This window comes from Trichosurus vulpecula, chromosome 8, assembly GCF_011100635.1.
Source record: "Trichosurus vulpecula isolate mTriVul1 chromosome 8, mTriVul1.pri, whole genome shotgun sequence".
Lineage (NCBI taxonomy): Eukaryota > Metazoa > Chordata > Mammalia > Diprotodontia > Phalangeridae > Trichosurus > Trichosurus vulpecula.
Window position 1 is genome coordinate 31,897,718 of NC_050580.1, and position 18,913 is coordinate 31,916,630.

Genomic DNA, 18,913 nt, shown 5'->3' on the forward strand with positions numbered 1-18,913 from the left:
TTGTGTTTGTGTTTTAATTTCAGTTGGTTTTCTGAATCTCTTGTAGCCGTATAACAAAGCCCCACACTATCTTATGCCCTGTTGATTTGGGCATGGTATCTTATCGCCATCTCAGAATGAGAGGCACATTGTTATAAGATACACCTTTGGTTGTGGGTTTTTTTTAAGTTGAGTATTATTTTTAATGTTTTTGAAAAAAAAATGGGTGGACATTCTGTCCTGGATAAAAGTGCTTTTTAAAAATCAAGGAACTGTCTTCAAGTTACACGGAACAAAGCATCCTTTTGTCTCAGCCTCGAGTGTGTCTGCCGGCCGTTTTGGTCATCAGTAACACACACAGGAGATACCTTTCCCACAGTGTGATTCAATACAGGCCAGCAAAAAGATGGTCTCAGATTTCACGGGCCGGGTAATTAGCTGAGTTTGAGTGGCTCCGTTAAAGTATTTGAAGGTCCATAATGCATGAATTTCTGGCCGGCTGCCTAGCACAGAGTCAACAAACACTTCTGTATGAGCTGAACTTTTTATAATAGGGAAAATTCTCTGTGTTGTGTGTAAGCTCACTAGGGTTAGGATTTGCCAGGCCGGGCTCCCTCACTGACCCCAGGGCAAGCGTGGAGCTGGGACATGAATGCAGACATCCCAAAGGGACTGCTTGCTCTCCAGGGGGAGGTGATCCGTGTTTCACTCACACATTTGGTAGTGTCCATACAGCACCAGGGACCTTAAAATTCTTTTAGGTAGATAACTCCAAAAGGCTCACGATGGAAAATGCTATCAACATTCAGAGAAAGAACTTCAGAGTCTGAATGCAGATAGAAGCATACTGTTTGTTCTCTCTTTTTTTGTTCTTTTGTTTCTTCTTTCCCGTGGTTCCTCTCCTTGGTTCTAATTCTTCTTTTACAACATGACTAATGTGAAAGTATGTTTAAGATGAATGTCTATGTAGAGTCTATATCAGATTGCACATTGTCTTGGGGAGGAGGGAAAAGAGGTAGGGGAGAAAATTTAAAACTCAAAATCTTATGGAAGTGAATGCTGATAATGAAAAATAAATTAATTAATTTAAAAAATTATTTTAGGTATCCAGAATTAAAATGTTGAGGTTAAAAATGGGCAGGACACTAGGAAATTCAACATGTGGGTTATAGGATGGTGGCCTTGGGAGCCAACTAATTTTACAAAGATGGAAACTGAGGATAGCAGAATTCAAAACGAGGAACTTTGAATCCAAATCCAGTATTCTTTTCACCATGCCCAACTGCCTCCTACACCTTTTGGGGAGAGGGAAGGAACAATCATTAAAGTATTATGGAGTTTATGCATTAGTCATCAACAAAGGTGTGTCAATTGAGAAGGAGGCGGAATGATGAGTGATGCCGGAGAGCCTGAGGGCTCTATGGGTACCCACAGGACTCTCAAAGGGAAGAAGGCCTTTAGTGCATTGGGCAAACCCTCAGTATGGGGTGGGCAAGGGATGGGGTGGGGAGCAGGTTATGTATCCATTAGACCTTTTTTGGAAGTTTGGTGAAGCCTTCTCAGAATCATGGTTTGTGGCTTAATTCAAAATTGAAAGAAGGCTCGTGAAAATAGAGATGTCATTTTTTCTCCCCATCCAAGTCCATAGATCCCTTGAAATTTCTCTGTGAACCCCAGGTTAAGATCTTCCACCTTAGAGAGTTGCCTAGAGAAGGGGTATCAAAAAGTGGCTCACCCACTGTTAAAAATGTAGTTGGGAAATATTTAACAAAATAAATAAAAATATAGAACATAGATAGTTAATATGTAGTTTTCTTAGTCAACATGCAACCACAGGGAGGCTCAGTGATCCTGTTTTTATTTGAGATTGACACCCCTGGCCTAGAACACTGAGAGTTAAAGTGGTTTCTCCTGGTTACCCAGCCATTATGTGTTAGGGGCATCATAAGAACCCAGGTCTTCCAGTTGAGTCCAACTCCAACGGAAACAGGGCCCCCTAAACTGTACACAATGTCTCCACAGGCTGCATGTTAACTTAGAAAACCACACATGTTTATAGATTTCTTTTTTTATTAATACATCAACATATTAAAATCCAATTTTAACTACATTTTAATCTCCTTTGACTGTTCTCTGGAGTGTCATGGACCCTGCATGTGACCAGTGGATGTGGCTTTGATACCTTAGCTCTACCCCAGGCTGCGCCTCCTTGAGATTCGTTCAGTCTAGTTGCATCTCATGCCTTCTGTAGACTTCATATAGAGTGTTAAGATGATTTCAAAACAAAACAAAACATAGTCCCACTTTGAGAAAGATGCTTGAGACGTGTCCCCAGTGGTCTGAGCAAAAACCTGTTAGTAAGGATGGATTCTAATTTTGGCCCTGACTTTTCTCATTCAGTGATCTCTTAGCTAATTTGTGTCTGTTTTCCTTCCTTCAGTCAACATTCAATCAGTGAACATTTATTAAGCACCTACTATGTTTCAGGCATTGTACTAAAAGCAACAATAATGCCGACGTATAGTACTAACCCGTTGAGACTTATCTTCTGAATATATGTCATATAGAAGCATCATTTAAGTATTGATATTAGAGCACCATCACGAGTGCGCATTGCCAGAGAGGGATGTGGCCTGTGTCATATCAAGAGTAAAGTCCAACAGATGGACAGTGTGGTTTCCTCAGACTGTTAAGAGAATCAGAAGAGGTGTTTTCATGCAGTATGGAAATTCATAGACAGCAGTCCCAAAGAAGGAGAGGCTATATGGTGGGTGGCAACCTGCACTATTCACACTGAGAAGATCTCAGCTTTACTGGAGCGTTGGATGGTGTGACGCTTGGGGCCCAGATTAGTTTCACACTTTTGTTCGTCCCAGGCCCCATCCAGAAATCCGGGGAAATTCTTAATCGAACAATCCAGCAAACTAACACCAAATTCAACTCGGAATTGCTGTCCAGGTGCCACATGCTGCCGTAGGTTCCATGACTGGTGTTGGAGCTGATCATAATCAGGCAAATTTCAGCCTGAGCCCCCATGTAACTCATTCTTTCTTAATAGACCAGACAGGAACCAGAAATCAAATAACAAAACTTTTAATTAAGGCAGAATAGCAAAGTAAATAAGAACAAAACAAGTCCCTTCTGCCCTCCCTTTCTCCACAATGGGATTGGATCTCCCACAGATCATTATTTTTTTTTGTAGGAAAGGGATTGTTTCTTGCATAGCTCACGCTCCTAGGATTCCACTCAAATTGTTTTGTGTTTCCCAGCTCTGTGTCCCAGTAACTGCTTTATCCCAGAGATGCTGGTTCCTCTCTCCCCTTTGCTCAGCTGTTTCTGCTATCCATCAGAGCCGTCGTCTGCTTCTTTTTCCTCAAAGGGAGTCTTGAAATAACATATGTAAAGCACTTTGCAAACCTTAAGGTACTATGTAAGTGTTAGCCATTATTATTATTAATAATCATTTTTTTAATTGGTTATTTTCCCCAGGTTTCATTGCTTCCATTCTAGATGTTCTGTCTCCTCCCCACTATAATCACATGTTCTCATACTGGTGTGTACCTGCTTTTTTAGCACTTTACTGCCTTCTTAATCATATTTATATCACCATAGATAATCCATATATACTTGATGACACTGAATCACAACTTGAAACTGTTATGAAATCTGGAAAAAAAATTTGGAGGCAATTGGGATTAAGTGACTTGCCCAGGGTCACACAGCTAATAAATGTCTGAGGCCAGATTTGAACTCAGGTCCTCCTGATTCTAGGGCTGGTCCTCCATCTACTGTGCCATCTAGCTGTTCCCCCCCCACCAAAATATTTTTTAATGCATCATCTATGGTTATAGTTTATCAAGATGCCAAAGCCCCATCTTCACTTGTGGGACTCCTGTTCATCCTTCACAACCTCAGATGCCATCTTTTCCAGGAAGCGTTTCCTGATCTACAGGGTTGGCAGTGATATTTCCCTTTGAACCTTTTGTTGCTCTCTTTTTCAACAATAATAAGCATTTATTAAGTAACTATTACGTGAAAAGCATTATTCTAGATGCTGGGGATATAAAAACAAAAAAAGAAAAAATTCTTGTCCTCAAGGAGCTTATATTCTACTAGGTGTATATAGAAACAGATAAGGAAATAGAAGTTAATTTGAGGAGGGAGAGAACAGTCAGTAAAGAAGCATTTATGAAGTGCTTATTATGTACCAAGCATGATGGTATGTAGTTGGAATTCAAGTACAAAGAATGAAACAATTCCTATTTGGAAGGGACTAACATTTCTCCTCCTCCTCCTCTTTACTCCTTTCTTCTCCTATTTCTTTCTTCTCCCCCCTTCTTCCTTCTTCTCTCTTTTCTCCTCCTCTTCTTTTTCCTCTTCTTCCTCCTTTCTTCTCCTACTTCTCCTCTTCCTTCTTCTTCCCCTTCCACTTCCTCCTCCTCTTTCTTCCCTACTTCTCTTCCTTTCTTGCCCTTCCACTTCTTCCTCCTCTTTTTTCCCTACTTCTCTTCCTCTTTCTTCCCCTTCTACTTCCTCCTCTTCTTCTTCTTCCTCCTCTTTCTTCTTTTCTCTTCTTCTTCCCCCTCTACTTCCTCCTTCTCCTCTTCCTTCTCTCTTTCTTCTCCTTCTCCCCTTCCTTCTTCTCACCTCCCATTTCCTCCTCTTCCTCCTCCTCTTCCTCCATTTCCTCTTCTTCATAATGAAGCACAACAAATGTTGGCATTGGCCATGTCCAAAGAACATACATTCTCAATCTGCCATGAGTTCATCACTTTTCTTTCAGCAGATGGGTAGGAGCTTACATTTTAATAAGGGAGATGGTCTTTGAGCCTTGTCTTGGAGGAAGAAAAGGATTCTTTGAGGGGAGAGTGAAAAGAGAGGGCATTCGTGGCATGTGGCACAACCAGTGCAAAAGTGTGGAGATGGGAATGTCATGTGTGAGAAATAAAGAGAAGGCCCAGTTTGACTGGATAGCAGAGTACTGTCCAACGAGGCTGGAAAGGTAGGTTGGGAGCAGGTTGTATAGGGCTTTAAAAACTAACTAAGGTAAAATAAGTCAGATTAGGAAGGACTTTCAGTGCCAAGCTCAGGAGTTTGTTTTTGATCTTGGTGGCAATAGGAAGCCCTCCCCACCACCCCCTCTAGTGGTACAGTGCATTATAACCCTCAGGATTGGGATTTTAGACTTTTGCTGAACTGTGGTTTCCACGAAGGCAGGAACCCTACCTTACCTCAGTTCCGTATCTCCCCTAATACTTGTATACAGTAGGTGCTTAATTGGTGTTCGTTGACTCAAAGACTTAATTAACTTATTTTGAAGTCATTCTTCTAGTGGGTAGCATGTCTTTCCCACAACTCCTCAAACTGCAGGTATTTGATCAAGGTTCTGTCTCTCGCCTTTCTCTCCTGAGCCCTGCCTTAAACATTCCTGACTGCTTTTTTCTGTGGCAAGGAAGGACCTCTCCAGGGCCTCATTACAAGCACAGGACTCAATTACTCGGCCAGGCGGACAAAGCCAAAGGGCTTTTCTCCTTCCGCTGGGTCATAACACGCTTAAATATGTACTTTGTTTTCTTCACAAAAAGTTGGGTTTGGGTGAAATGCCAAAAAAAGCAAAGCTCGTGCCAAGTTAATTGAAATGCCCCGGGCAGCCTCACCAAAATGATTGTGTCATTTAGAAATGGCTTATTATGGATTTATTTGTTTTTCTCGGGCAGAGTACCCTAGAATTAAGCATAACCAAGGCAACCATGAGGTAGCTAGGTGGCACAGTGGATTGAATGTCAGGCCTGTAGTCAGGAAGACTCATTTTCCTGGGTTCAAATCTGGCCTCAGACACTAACTCTGGGATCCTCTGCAAGCCACTTTACCCTGTTTGCCTCTGTTTCCTCACCTACAGAATGAGCCCGAGAAGGAAATGGCAAACCACTCCAGCGTCTTGGCCAAGAAAACCCCAAATGGGGTCACGGAGAGTCAGACACAACTAATCAACAAAATACAAAAAACAAAACTCTCTTGATAGGGGTATCCCTGGGGTGCAGCCCTTTGTGTAAACCTCAGGTGCTACCTTTTCCTAGCTGATCATCTCTTTTAGACTTTCAGATAATATTCCCTGTTTAGTGGAGAGTGTTTTAGAGTCACAAGACTTGAGTTCAAATGCTGACCTCACTGCTTTCTAGCCATGTCAGTACAGCAATCCTACCCAGCCTCCTTCATCAGCTCACTCTCCAGCTCTCCACTGAGAGCTTTTCATCCAAACTCAAACCTCCTACAGCTCCCCCTCCACTACCCTTCTCAGCTGAGAACTTTGCCTCTTATTTTATAGAAAAACATTGAATTCTTTCATTGTGATTTCCCTCTTCTCCCTCATCTCCTATCGCTCAGACACCTTCTGTGCCTTTCTCTTTCACCCTTGCCTCCCATGAAGAGGTGGCCTTACCCTTACCAAGGCTAAACGCTTTGCCTGTTCAAGTGACCCCTTTCCAGCCCATCTCCTCCAATGGATTGTCCCCTCTGGCATTCCCCGTCTGTCACTTCTTTTCAATCTCTCTCTTTCTACTGGCTCATTCCCTACTGCCTACAATCATACCCATCCCATAAAAACCCTCGCTCGATCTATCCATCCCCACTGACTTCCATCCTGTACCCACTTCTGCCCTTCGTGGCTAAGCTCTGTGAGAAGGCCTTCTGCAATAGGTGCCTCTACTTTTTTTCTCCCACTCTCTTCTTACCCCTTACAGTCTGGCTACTGACCTTATTAAAACTGCTCTCTCCAAAGTTCCTAATGATCTCTTAGGTGCCAAATCCAATGTCCTTTTCTCAGTCTTCATCTCCTTGACCGCTCTGAGGCCCTTTCCTTCACCTTCTCCTCTCTGATACTTTCTTCTCTCTAGGTTTGTGGGACACTCTTCCCTTGAGGTTGTTTTCTCTTGATCAGGCTACTCCTTATCAGTCTGCTTTGCTGGATCCTCTTCCAGATCACACTCTCTAATGATAAATGTCCCTCAGGGTTCTGTCCTGGGTCCTCTTCTCTCCTCCCTCTGTACTACTTCACTCAGTGATCTCATGAGCTCCCCTGGATTTAACCACAATCTCTAAGCTGATGATTCTCAAAACTACCTCTCCTGCCCCAGCCTATCAGCTGACTTCAGTTTCACATCTCTATCTGCTTTTCAGATGTCTCAAACTGGACGCACAGTAGGCATCTTAATATGTCCAATATGGAACTCATTCTCTTTCACCCTAAACTCTTCCCCCCACCTTCCCTGTTACTATAGAGGGCCCCATCATCCCCCCACTCCCTCAGGCACACAACCTAGGAGTCATCCTGGAGTCCTCACCATCTCTTACTCCTTTCCATATCCGAGCTCGGGCCAACGCCTGTTGATTTCACTTCTGTAACATCTCTCAAATACGTCTCCCCCTTCTCTCCTCTGACATGGCCACTACTTTGGTGTAGACCCTCATCACCTCATACCTGGACTATTACAATAGCCTGCTGGTGGGTCTGCCTTACCTCAAGTCTCTCAGATCCTAATACGTCACCCCCACCCCGCAGTGGCTGCCTATCGGTTGTTATTGTGTTTGTCCTTCGTTTTTGAAGAGGACCATGGCATCAGGGAAATGATGACGTGACTTGCAGGTGACTTTGATTTGAGTGAGGGAGGGCTGTGCAAGGTCAGCAGTCTCACTTTCTCCTTCACAGCCATCTGGGTCCTGTCACCTCCAGGATCGAATACAAAATGTTCTGTTTGGTGATCAAAACCTTTCATTATCTAGCCCCCTTATGCCTTACTTGTCTTTCTGTACTTTACTATCCAGCACTTATGCCACTCTGATCCAGTGACACTGGCCTCCTGGCTGTTTCATGAACAAGACACTCCATCCCTGATTGCAGGAATTTTCTCTGCCTGCGCCCCATGCCTGGAATGCTCTTCCATCTCATCTCCACCTTCCTGCTTCCCCAACTTCCTTTAAATCCCAACGAAAATCCCACCTTCTATAGGGAGCCTTTCTCAATCCCTCTTAATTCTAGTGCCTTAGAAACTCTCTAGAGATGCAGCAAGACCCTTTTTGGATGCCTTCTCCAGTGCTTTCCACTAGGAAAAAATCTCAGGAAAAATGTATGTGCTATAGTTCACTGATTAATCTGGAAATTAACATTCTTTAAGATTGAAAATACATAGTGATACAACCTAAAAACATACCATTTCGTAAAATTCTCACAGGTTGTCACTTGTCTTGATGCTTTCAAAGGCTTTCCCCAATCTCAAAACAATTTTTTTTTTAAAAAGGAAGAGAAAATAAAATTTCTCATCTCAAAGGGAAGTCTTGGTCCCTCTGAGTTCCCAGAATATATAGGGTACTCTCCACAAGGATTAGGGGCTTGGGATCAATTATAAGTGACTGTGACTCCTTCATTCTTTGGGTGAAAAATCAAATGATCCTGGTCCTTCAATGATCTCCTTTAGCATATAAGGCAGGCCAGCAGGAGGATCAGACAAAACATTTCCAGTTGTCTCTTTTCATACAAAGCATACTAAAATTTCTCCATGGATAAGACTAAAGGACCAGATAAAGATTTCCTCTGAGTCCCTTCACTATAAGTCATGTGAAATTTACCTAAGGAATCCCTGCTAATTCATTAGGGTAATCCAAATGGAGTTCCTAATTCACCTCTCACTAGGACAGGCTGGTTTAACTTAAAAGAAAACAACCCAGAAAAGCTCCTAAGGCGGTGGTGGGGCTCCCAAGAGGGAAATACTAGGGGTTAACTCTTTGGGGTTTGCAGGCCAACCTTATCCCGTAGACCTGTAATCCAGTGATCTCAGATAAGCTGTCTGGGTTCTTTTCCCAATTAGAGCAAACAAGTCTAGGTTAAAAAGGAAAAAAAAATTATCAGCTATCATAATGTGCTGTAGGCGAATGCCTAGTACTAATCTTTTAGGGATGCTAAATCCATCCTGCTCATATTACCTTTCATACTTGTAAAGGATTCAGGTCTCAGTACTTAAGCATTCAAACATGCAAAGATTATCTCAGAAGACTTGGTCTAACTTTTAAAGAAAACACACCAGAAAATGAACTGTCCAAACTGTCTGCCTCAAAACAGAGGGGAAAATGCTAATTTTTCTCTGATGGAGCCAAGAACATGAGAGTCCTGTATAGAGAATCTCTCCATTGGGTATTTGCATATGAGAAGGACTTGAAAATTATCCTGAATGAACCCCCAAAGTGGATGTAGTATGTAAAATGCAGACATTGGTATTTAGAGTGCCTCCCTCAGAGGGTTATTGGAAAATAAATACTTTGCTTATGTGACCTGCTAGGCACATGGGACTCGTTTCCTGTTTTGAGATTGGGGAAGGCCTTCTAAGCATCAAGAGAAGTGACAGCCTGTGAAAATTTATAAAATGATATCTGTTTTTTAGGTTGCGTCACTTGTTCCCTGTAACATTCTCTCTGTCCTCTAGGTCAGGGGCAGCCGAGGGGATTCTCTTGGCCCAACTGGTGGTTATATAGCTCTTTCCTGAAGAGCCGCATTCTAGCAATGAGGTGCCAGGCCAGGGATTTGCTGTTAGTAAGGCTTATCTCCCTTTTCTGCAGCTTCTGGCCTGTGTAGGCACACAGCCCCAACAGAAATAGGACCTCGTGTCACTTTTGGATAATAAGCTCCACTTGTAGGATCTTGGGAAAATGCTAGATTACCAGGGTGTGGGGGTGGGTGGGAGTGGGTGGGTGTAGCACCAGCTCTGTTTTTAAGCACCTCCCACTCCCATCATTCCTACTTCTCAGCGTTTGGGGCTTTAACTGAGGTGTCCCCCGTCTGAGGCAGTCATGAGGTTCAATGATTATCCAATGAGCCCCCTGGCTAGTCCAGAGGCTGAGAAGGCGAATTGCCACCATTTATTTATTTGTTAAGGTTTACAAAGTGTTTACAGATTTTAATCTTATTTTATCCTCCCAACAACCCTGGGAGAGGCGGTGCTACTATTATCTCCACTTTGCAGATGGGGAAACTGAGGCTGAGAAAGTTTAAGTGACTTGCCCAAGGTCACCTAAGTAAGTGTCTGAGGCAGGATTTGAATTAAGCCTTTCCTCACTCCAGCATCCTGGGCCACCCTGGGCCACCTAGCTACCCTTTGTTCCCCAAGGTGGGGTCAATGTGACCTTGTTTGTTAAATGGACTAGAACAGGAGTGGGGAACCTAGGCTGTAATATCCCCATCCTAATTCTCAAGGCTGTGTCTTTATATAGTTTCTGAAACAGGGGCCCTTCCTAAAATGGTGGCTGATGGAGGCAGTCACCAGAGAGGAGGCCCTTTGGGGAGGGCCCCAGAGCCTCTAACTTTTGCAAAGCCCTTCCCAATACATTATCTCATTTAAGCCCCACAACAACCTTGTGTTTTGGGTTCTGCAGGTATTACTGCTCTATTTCGTAGATGAAGAAACGGAGGCCTTGAGAGGTTAAATGATTTGCCCTTCAGCACACAGCAAGGAAGTGCTGAGACCACCATCTGTAGCCACCTCCGGTCTTCCTAGTTTCCCCACTGCTAAAAAATGTTAGTTTGGTTCTCTCTGATTCCATGAAAGGGGAGAAAATTGAAGTGTTTGCTGAGAACTACTTGTAGTCCTAATGGGACTGTCCAGACATTTCATACTATGGATTTTCAAGATCTGGTTGTTTGGTTTTTTTTCTCCATAGGGGATGTTTTTCCAGTACAGATGAATCCAATTACTCAGTCCCAGTTTATACCTTTGGCTGAGGTCCTTTGCTGTGCTATAGCGGATATGAACGCAGCTCATGTTGTGGTGACCCAGGAATCCCTGATGGATCAGCTGGTGAAACACTACCCAGGTAGGGGCGGAAGCCTCCCTCCTTTGCGGTGGATCAATGATGCGCTGTGGGTGGCTGGTTGGTAACACTATTCCAGGCCACCTTAACAAAACTCACAGGGATCAGAGGTCGAAGGCCCAGAAAACTTTAACAGTGACAAATACCTTATCTTCACTATGGCACTTCATCCTTGTTCATTGTAAATATTGAAATAAGTTTTGTAATAATAGTCAATTGACATTTATATACAGTATTTTAAATTATTTAAGTTAACATATTCAAATTATTTATTTAAGTTAAATTTTTGGTATGGTAATATATGGTACCTGGACAGGATAGTCCCGTAGAAAGATAACAGGTTTGGAATCAAGAGATCTGGGTTCCAATCCTACCTCTGACACTTACTACTTGGTTAATCTCAGGCTGGTCACTTAACCTCCCTGGGCCCCTCAGTTTGCTCATCTGTAAAATGAGGGTGTACAGAATTATTGGGCCATAATTCTAAAGTTGGAAGGCCCTGGAGTCCCAGAGTGGAAGGACACCTGCCTCAAGAGCTGGTAGGTTTCCCTTCACCGGAGGTTTTTAAGCCAAAGATGGATGATTTCTTATCAGGTTTGTTACAGTGAAAATTCCTTTTATGTATGGAGTAGATGAGATGGCATCTAAGGTCTCTACAGCTGTGAGCTTATGCTCTTGTTTTCCAGAACAATAGAATATCTGTATCTAAGCAGGGCACTAATTTTTAAAAAATAGTTTTGACAGGAAAAGAACCCACATGTACAAAAACATTTATGGCAGCTCTTTTTGTTGTGGCAAAGAATTGGAAATTGAGGAGATGTCCCTCAATTGGTGGAACAAGTTGTGGTACATGAATGTAATGGAATACTACTGTTCCATAAGATACAATGAGCAGGAGGACTTCAGAGAAACCTGGAAAGACTTAACATGAACTGATGCTGAGTGAAATGAGCAGAACCAGGAGAACACTGTACACAGTAACAATCACATTGTGAGCTGACTCACCCTGATAGACTTAACTCTTCTCAGCAATGCAAGGATCTGAGATAACTCCAAAAGACTGATAGTGGAAAATACTATCCATATCCAGAGAAAGAACTTTGGAGTCTGAATGCAGATGGAAGCATAGTATTTGCTTTCCTTTTCTTTTGTTGTTTTGGTTTCTTCTTCCTCATGGTTCCTCCCATTTGTTCTAATTCTTCTTTATGTCTTGACTAATGTGAAAATATGTTTAATATGAATGTAGAAACAGAACCTATAGCAGATTGCATGCTGTCTTGGGGAGGGGGGAGGAGAGAGAAGGGGAGAAAATTAAAACTCAAAATCTTATGGAAGTGAATGTTGAAAACTAAAAATAAATTAGTTACTAAAAAAAAATTTTTAGTAACTTCCCAACTTGAAAAACCAATCAATCAGTAAGCATTTATTAAGTGCCTAATATGTCCTGAAGTCAGTGCTTCTTAGCACATTGCCTGGCACATAGCAAGCACTTAAAAATACTTGTTGAGTGGCTGATACAAAGACCACAATGAAGCAGTCCCTGCCTTCAAGGCACTTGAATATTAGTTATGTATAACTAAACAATATTTAGAATTTGATCTGGACAAAACCATTTGATCCAATCTCTTTGGATTTTTTTGCACCATTTTTTAATGCTGACCTTAAACACATACCAAATAAAACAAGTATTTCTATATACAGTGTGGAATGGACAGAGAGAATTACATCTGGAATGGCGTGTCTATTATGAACATCTTGCTTTTATTTTTAAGTATACAACAAATTTAACCAATAACTTTCAAAGCTTTATTCCTTCTAACCTTCTGTTCTCTTACTCCTGCCTCCCTTGAAAAAATTAAAACAGTGTGAAAATATGTTTAATAGGAATGTATGTGTAGAGCCTGTATCAGATGGCAGGCCATCTTGGGGAGGGAAGGGGAGAAAATTTAAACCTTATGGAAGTGAATGTTGAAAGCTGAAAAGAAATAAATTAACCAAAAAAAAATTAAAAAAAAAACCCCTTGTAACCAATATACATAGTCAAAGAAAACAAGACTCTCACATCAGCCTTGGCCAAAAGTTTGAGACTCCTTCTGCATCTTGAATCCATCACTTCTGTCAGGAGGTGAGTAGGATGCTTCACCATCAGTCCTTTGGTATTGTTGTTAGCTGCTGCACTGATCAGAGTTCTTAAGTTTTTCAAAATGGTTTGTCTTGACAGTGTTTTTGTTACGATATAAAATCATCTCCTGGTTCTGCTCACTTCACTCCGCATCAGTTCGGGCAAATCTTCCTAGATCTCTCTTTGTCATTCTATCCATATACCGTAATTTGCTCAGCTGTTACCCGATAGATGGGCATACCCATATTTTCCAATTGTTTGTCACCACAAATAGAACTACTCTGAATTTTTTTTTTACATATGCATCCTTTTGCTCTTTCTTTAATCTTTTTGGGAATAGAAACCTAGTAGTGGTATTGCTGGGTCAAAGAGTGTGCCCTGGGTAGTGACTTGGGGAAGCACAGTCCTTTCCTTTGAGAGAAGAAGAAACTGAAGCCCTGAGCAGGTAATAAATGACAAAGCCAAGTCTTCTGACTACAGAGTGCCATGGTCTTCCACTATGTTGTTCAGTCACGTCTGACTCTTTGTGACCCCATTTTGAAATTTTCTTGACAGAGGTATTGGAGTGGTTTGCCATATTCTTCTACAGCTCATTTTACAGACAAGGAAACTGAAGCAAAGAGGGTTAAGTGACTTGCCCAGGGTCATACAGCTAGTAAGTGTTTGAGGCCAGATTTGAACTCACAAAGAGGAGTCTTTCTGACTCTAGGCCCAGTGCTCTATCTGCTGCATTACCTAGCTACACTAAATCAGCTTCAAATATGTGATCTGGGGCTGAGGTGGTGTTGTTATTCAAAAATTGGTTTTATTATAAAATTAACAGTTGGCAATAAAAAAAATCAAATTAACATACACAGTAAGAGGTTGAATCTTAGGTAATATCCTTAGCTTTTAACAAAGTAGAACCAGGTGAATAAACAAACAACAGACAAGCCAACACTTGATTTTGTTCTGCGTCTCCATCTAGGTCTCTCTGAAACATGGCAACTTCTATTTTTTCTTTTTAAAAATATGTAGTTACATAGTCACTGTATTTCCTAATCTAGTTCTGGCAATCTCACTTTGCATCTCTCTATATATCCTTGTTTGTTTCATGTATTTATTGTTTTCTCCCACTCTGCGGTAGTCATAGTATTAATTATTATAAATTTATTATTAAATTAAATTATTATTAAATATTTATTAATTAAATAATTCATATTATTAATATTTTTATTTTTTGAGGCTGGGTCTTCTTATCTCACCTGGGCTGGAAGTGTACTGGTCACCCATGGGCCTGATCCCACTGCTGACTGGATCTGCTCCATTTCCAGCATGGGACAGTTTGCCCCTCATTAGGCAGCCTGGTGGCCTCCCACCCTTGGGACTCACCCTGTTGGTTAGTTCACTGCAGCTCAGAACAACACAGCTCAAGAGACGGCCTAGACTCTCTCTCCCCCAGTAGCAGGGATTACAGGCTTGAGCCACTACACCCAGCTCCATCAATTGTTCAATCATTCTCCAGTCTTCAAACTTAGAGGTTCTCAAAATGGTAACTATACATTTTGGTGCCCAGGACAGGCAGCAGAAAATGTAGCCTCAAACTGACTTTGTAATTCATGATGTAAAAATGACCTGATTTAGTAAAGTACAGCTGAACTGGAGGAGAGGCTCTGGGACGTTAGCTTTGTGGTGGGAGGAACACTGAAACACCCTCTATGTAGGAGAGAGACTCCAGACATGGGCACCCTGATGGGAGGAGAACAGAGGGAGAGACTTCATCATTAGCCCTCTGCAAAAAGCCCAGGAATACTCCCCACTCTTGGTCAGAGACACAAGGAAAGTGGAAGAGCAGAGAAGGACAGGGCTGGGCTGGTGAGAAAACTTGCACTGTGGCAGCATTGTATTTTAACTTTTGGTTCAGCTAAGTATTAAACTCAATTGTTTCCAGGCTGCTAGAAGAGCATAATTGCTATCAAGCAAAATAGAAAATTTTAAAATTCTATGCTCCTTGAAAATAATTCTTAAAATTTTTGCCTTCTAAATATTGGTGTCCTGAGGCAAAGCCACAGTCACCCCATCTTAGTTACAGCTCCACAGAGTGTTTACAATTGTATGTTGTCACCAATAGAGCTTGTTGCTACTAATGTTTGGCCCTTTGCACAAAAAGTATAATTAGGAATTAATTCTTCTCCAGAGATCTGGTCATTTCTGAGTTAGTGATGTCATTAAACACTTTCAAATGGAAGTAAGTCTTTGTCATACATTTCTTTGTTTTAGGCATAGCCACTCCCTCACAAGATATTCTCTATACCACCCTGGGCAATTTAATTAAAGAAAGGAAGATCTACCATACTGGAGAAGGATACTTCATTGTGACTCCCCAGACTTATTTCATCACAAACACAGCAACCCAAGAGAAGAAGAGAGTGCCACTGGAAGACGGTCACCCACTGTCATCTCCGGTCACTTACCTGGTCAGTATGGACAGCCAGGCAGAATTAGCCAAAGAAAACATCACTAGCCCCTCCCATTGCAAATCCTGCCGATGCTTCCCAGAACCGTGTCTGGGAGAGGGACCAGCAGCACCACCTATAGGTGAAGGGAGTAAGAAGTGGCAGAAGAACTTGGGGGAAGTCAAACCATTAGTGCAGAGCCAGGCCATCATGACATCAGAGGAGAACCGCCTTTGTGATGGGACCAAACCCTTACCAGCCACCAAGGACAAAGAAAAGAGCAAGAAGTTTGGTCTCCGTCTCCTCTGGCGCCAGATGTCTAGAAAAGAAAGGCCCAAGAAGGACCACAGGACTTTTTCTGCCCAGTTCCCACCTGAAGAGTGGCCTGTCCGAGATGAGGAGAACTTAGACAATATTCCTCGGGACGTTGAACATGAGATTATTAAGCGCATCAATCCTGAGCTGACTGTCGACAACTTAATCAGACACACGGTCCTAATGCAGAAATATGAAGAGCGGAAAAAATACACGAGCCAGGGCACATCCACTGACCTGCTGGCAGCCGGCCACAAGCAGCTGCCTCAGCAGCAGCTGGTGAAAGCCGGGCCGAGGAGACGGCAGAGTAGGTTGGGAAGGCATCGGAAGAAAGGGCATTCAAGCAGAGAGAGGTCCAGAGGCCGCAGCCAGAGAGGCTCCCAGGGCAGTGAGCCAAGGTCAGTCATCACCAGACCAGAGAAACCCTCCAAGCAGCTCCCCGCTGAGGCTGTGCCCTGTGCCAAAACCCCAGAGGAAAGACTGGCTCAGAAACCTCTGGAGGAGGCTCAATCAGGTGTTGACAACCCCCATTTCATTTACAAAAAAAGAATCAGCAACCCTTTTCCAGGCTTTCCTCACAGGGGGAACCCAACAGTCAGAGGCTATAAGGGCCAGAAGAGTGGCAACCTGAAACCCAAGCAGACTGAGAAGCCCAAGAAGTCCTTCCAAAGGTCAAGGTCTTTGGATTCCTCAAGAAATGTTGACAGTGAAACTCAACCGCCGTGCACTGAACAGCCCAAAGACAAGGTGAAGCCCGGAATACTGTTTAATCCTAACACTGCTGCTGTCCAACCTGTCAGTGATGACTTCCAAGACCGCCCCTTGAATTACTCGCAGGGTGGGTTTCTCAGAACAAGTGGTAAGGGCCATCCCTTCAGAGAAAGTCAGTCTGGGCAGAATGCCTATGCTGGCCAAGACAAGACAGTCCCTGATGTCCAGTGGAAAATTCACTCCTGTGCTGATCCACTGGGGGAGAGCCAAACTGAAACACAGCATCTTTCTGTGTCCCGGGCTTCCTGTTTAATAGACCATGCAGCCCCTGGACGTGGGCTGATCGATCAGACCTTTGTGCATCAGTTCCAGAATCTTGGCCTTCTGGATCATCGTCTGAGCAGCGCTCACCAGGTCAGACAGCCTGAGAGGCAAAGCAGAGACACTCCAAAGGAGCTGACTGTGAAATGTTGGGAGACCTTTACTCATGAGAATGAAGGGCTTACTGATGACGATGACCATCAGGCTTTGTACCAGAAGGACGTGGATGGTGATGAGGATGCCTGCAGCTCTTTGTGTTTGGAGGAGGAGGACGACGAGGAATACTTTGCTGAGAAACACGTCCTATGTCCGACTCGGCCAGGCCACATCCCATATTCCTTTCCAGATGGAAGCCTGTGGGACAATTTAGGAAAAACTCAAGTGACCGAGGGACCCCTAGGCCACTGGAAGATAAACAGCGACCTGACTGATTATAGCAGCAAAATACAGCGGTTTGAGCCTCAGATTTCTGAAAGAAGTGACTATCACAGACCCGCTGGTTCTCTCACTGACTCGGACGGGCGCCAGAAGATGAATTTCTCAGGAGAAAACCGTGGCCTCCGTCCATGTGGCTATCGCTGTGATGAGGATGCTGGTGAGGCCCCAAGGGCCCAAGCTTCTTCAGAGCTTGTCGACGGCAGTATATTTGACTATTACAATACCAGTGAGGCCGACTCTGAGGCAGAAACTTTGCAGAACTCCGCCGGGGAGATGGGGGAGAAAGCGGCTTGCTGGGGTCTGGGGCCGCAGGGCGAGGAAGCGAGGAAACATTTCAGACAGAAGCCAGAGCTCTTCAGCGACTCACGGATGCCGGGTTTGGCCCAGAGTATCCAGCAGGAGCAGAATCACTTGGAAGGAACTGAAAACCACAGTCTGACAGGAGACAGTGGAATCGATTCTCCACGGTAAGTACATCAGTCTCTCACTGGACTTGGCGGGACCAAGGACAGACTGAGACGGTCAGGACCAGTACTTTCTTCTGAAGCATATTACTAGGATGTGATTAGGTCTATCTGTACTGTATCTGTCTCTTAAAGTGAAGCATTACTTAAGGAATTGTTTCAAATATAATTTCCATAAAACTGATTTAAAATTTTGATCTGCTATTTAGTTAAAGCTTCATTGAGACATCTCTGAAAACAGAAGGAAGGATGCAGACTGCCAAGAACTTCCAGGTGTCTAAATCTAGAGATTTAGAACAGAGACCTGGAAGGCTTGTGACATAACGCTGGGTCTGTGCACTATCTACCTAATTTTGAACAAATAAATTTGATTTGTCGGCATTGGATTCCCCAGGTTCAATTTAAAAAGAAGCACTCGAAGGATCATCTTGGTAGGGTTGTAGAGTCTAATCACTAGTGAACAGCCATGAGGTCATCTGAAAACATTTGAAATTTTTGTGAATGTTAACGAAGAACCTAGAGAGATATCAGACAGTTGAGGAATTACGTCTCAGTGGCATTTGGTTTGCCCTCAATGAAATCCAAGTTATCTCTGTTAGGGCACCTGGATTTCCTAGGATAAAAAATAACAATGATGATAACAAACCATCATTTACACAGCACTTTAAGATTTAAAAGGCACTTTGCAAATATCTCCGGGATTTTATACATGAGGAAACTTAGGCAGACAGAGGTTAAGTGACTTGCTCAGGGTCACACAGCCAGCCATTGAGTGTCTGGGGTAGGTAGAAACTCAGGTCTTCCTGAGTCCAAGTCCAGAGTCCTATCCACTGCTGAAAATCAGGTGTTAAAAAAAAAAAAACATAAATGAGAACATGACTGGTTTTTATTCATTTCTGCCCAATTCTTTCCTTTTTACAATATTTATCTACGTGGGCAAATCATTTACCTTCTCTGGGTCTCAATTTCCTCATCTGTAAAATGAGGGCGTTGGACCACGTGCTCCCAAAGTTTCTTTCTAATTAATCCGTCAACAAGCGCTTATTATGCACCTACTGTGTGCCAGATATCGGGCCAAGCGCTGCAGATACAAAGACAAAAGTGAAATCGTCCGTATCCTTAAGGCATTTCCATGTTAACGCAAGCATGTGAACATATATAGGATATGCAATAATGATGAGAATGCTTTGGGGTTTGCAAAGCGCTTCATAAATATCCTCTTGTTTTATCTTCACGCAACAGCTCTGGGAGGTGAGTGGGATTACTGCCCCCAT

The 18,913-nt window shown here is 43.0% G+C and overlaps 1 protein-coding gene across 1 annotated transcript in view; it reads left to right on the forward strand.

Moving 5' to 3' along the window:
• STOX1 (storkhead box 1) overlaps positions 1 to 18,913 on the forward strand; it is a 67,125-nt gene that overhangs the window by 43,854 nt on the left and 4,358 nt on the right. The window contains exons 3-4 of the mRNA XM_036734675.1: positions 10,684 to 10,836; positions 15,215 to 17,642. Of these exons, the coding sequence (XP_036590570.1) occupies positions 10,684 to 10,836; positions 15,215 to 17,642 (2,581 nt within the window). The remainder of the gene's footprint in view (positions 1 to 10,683; positions 10,837 to 15,214; positions 17,643 to 18,913) is intronic.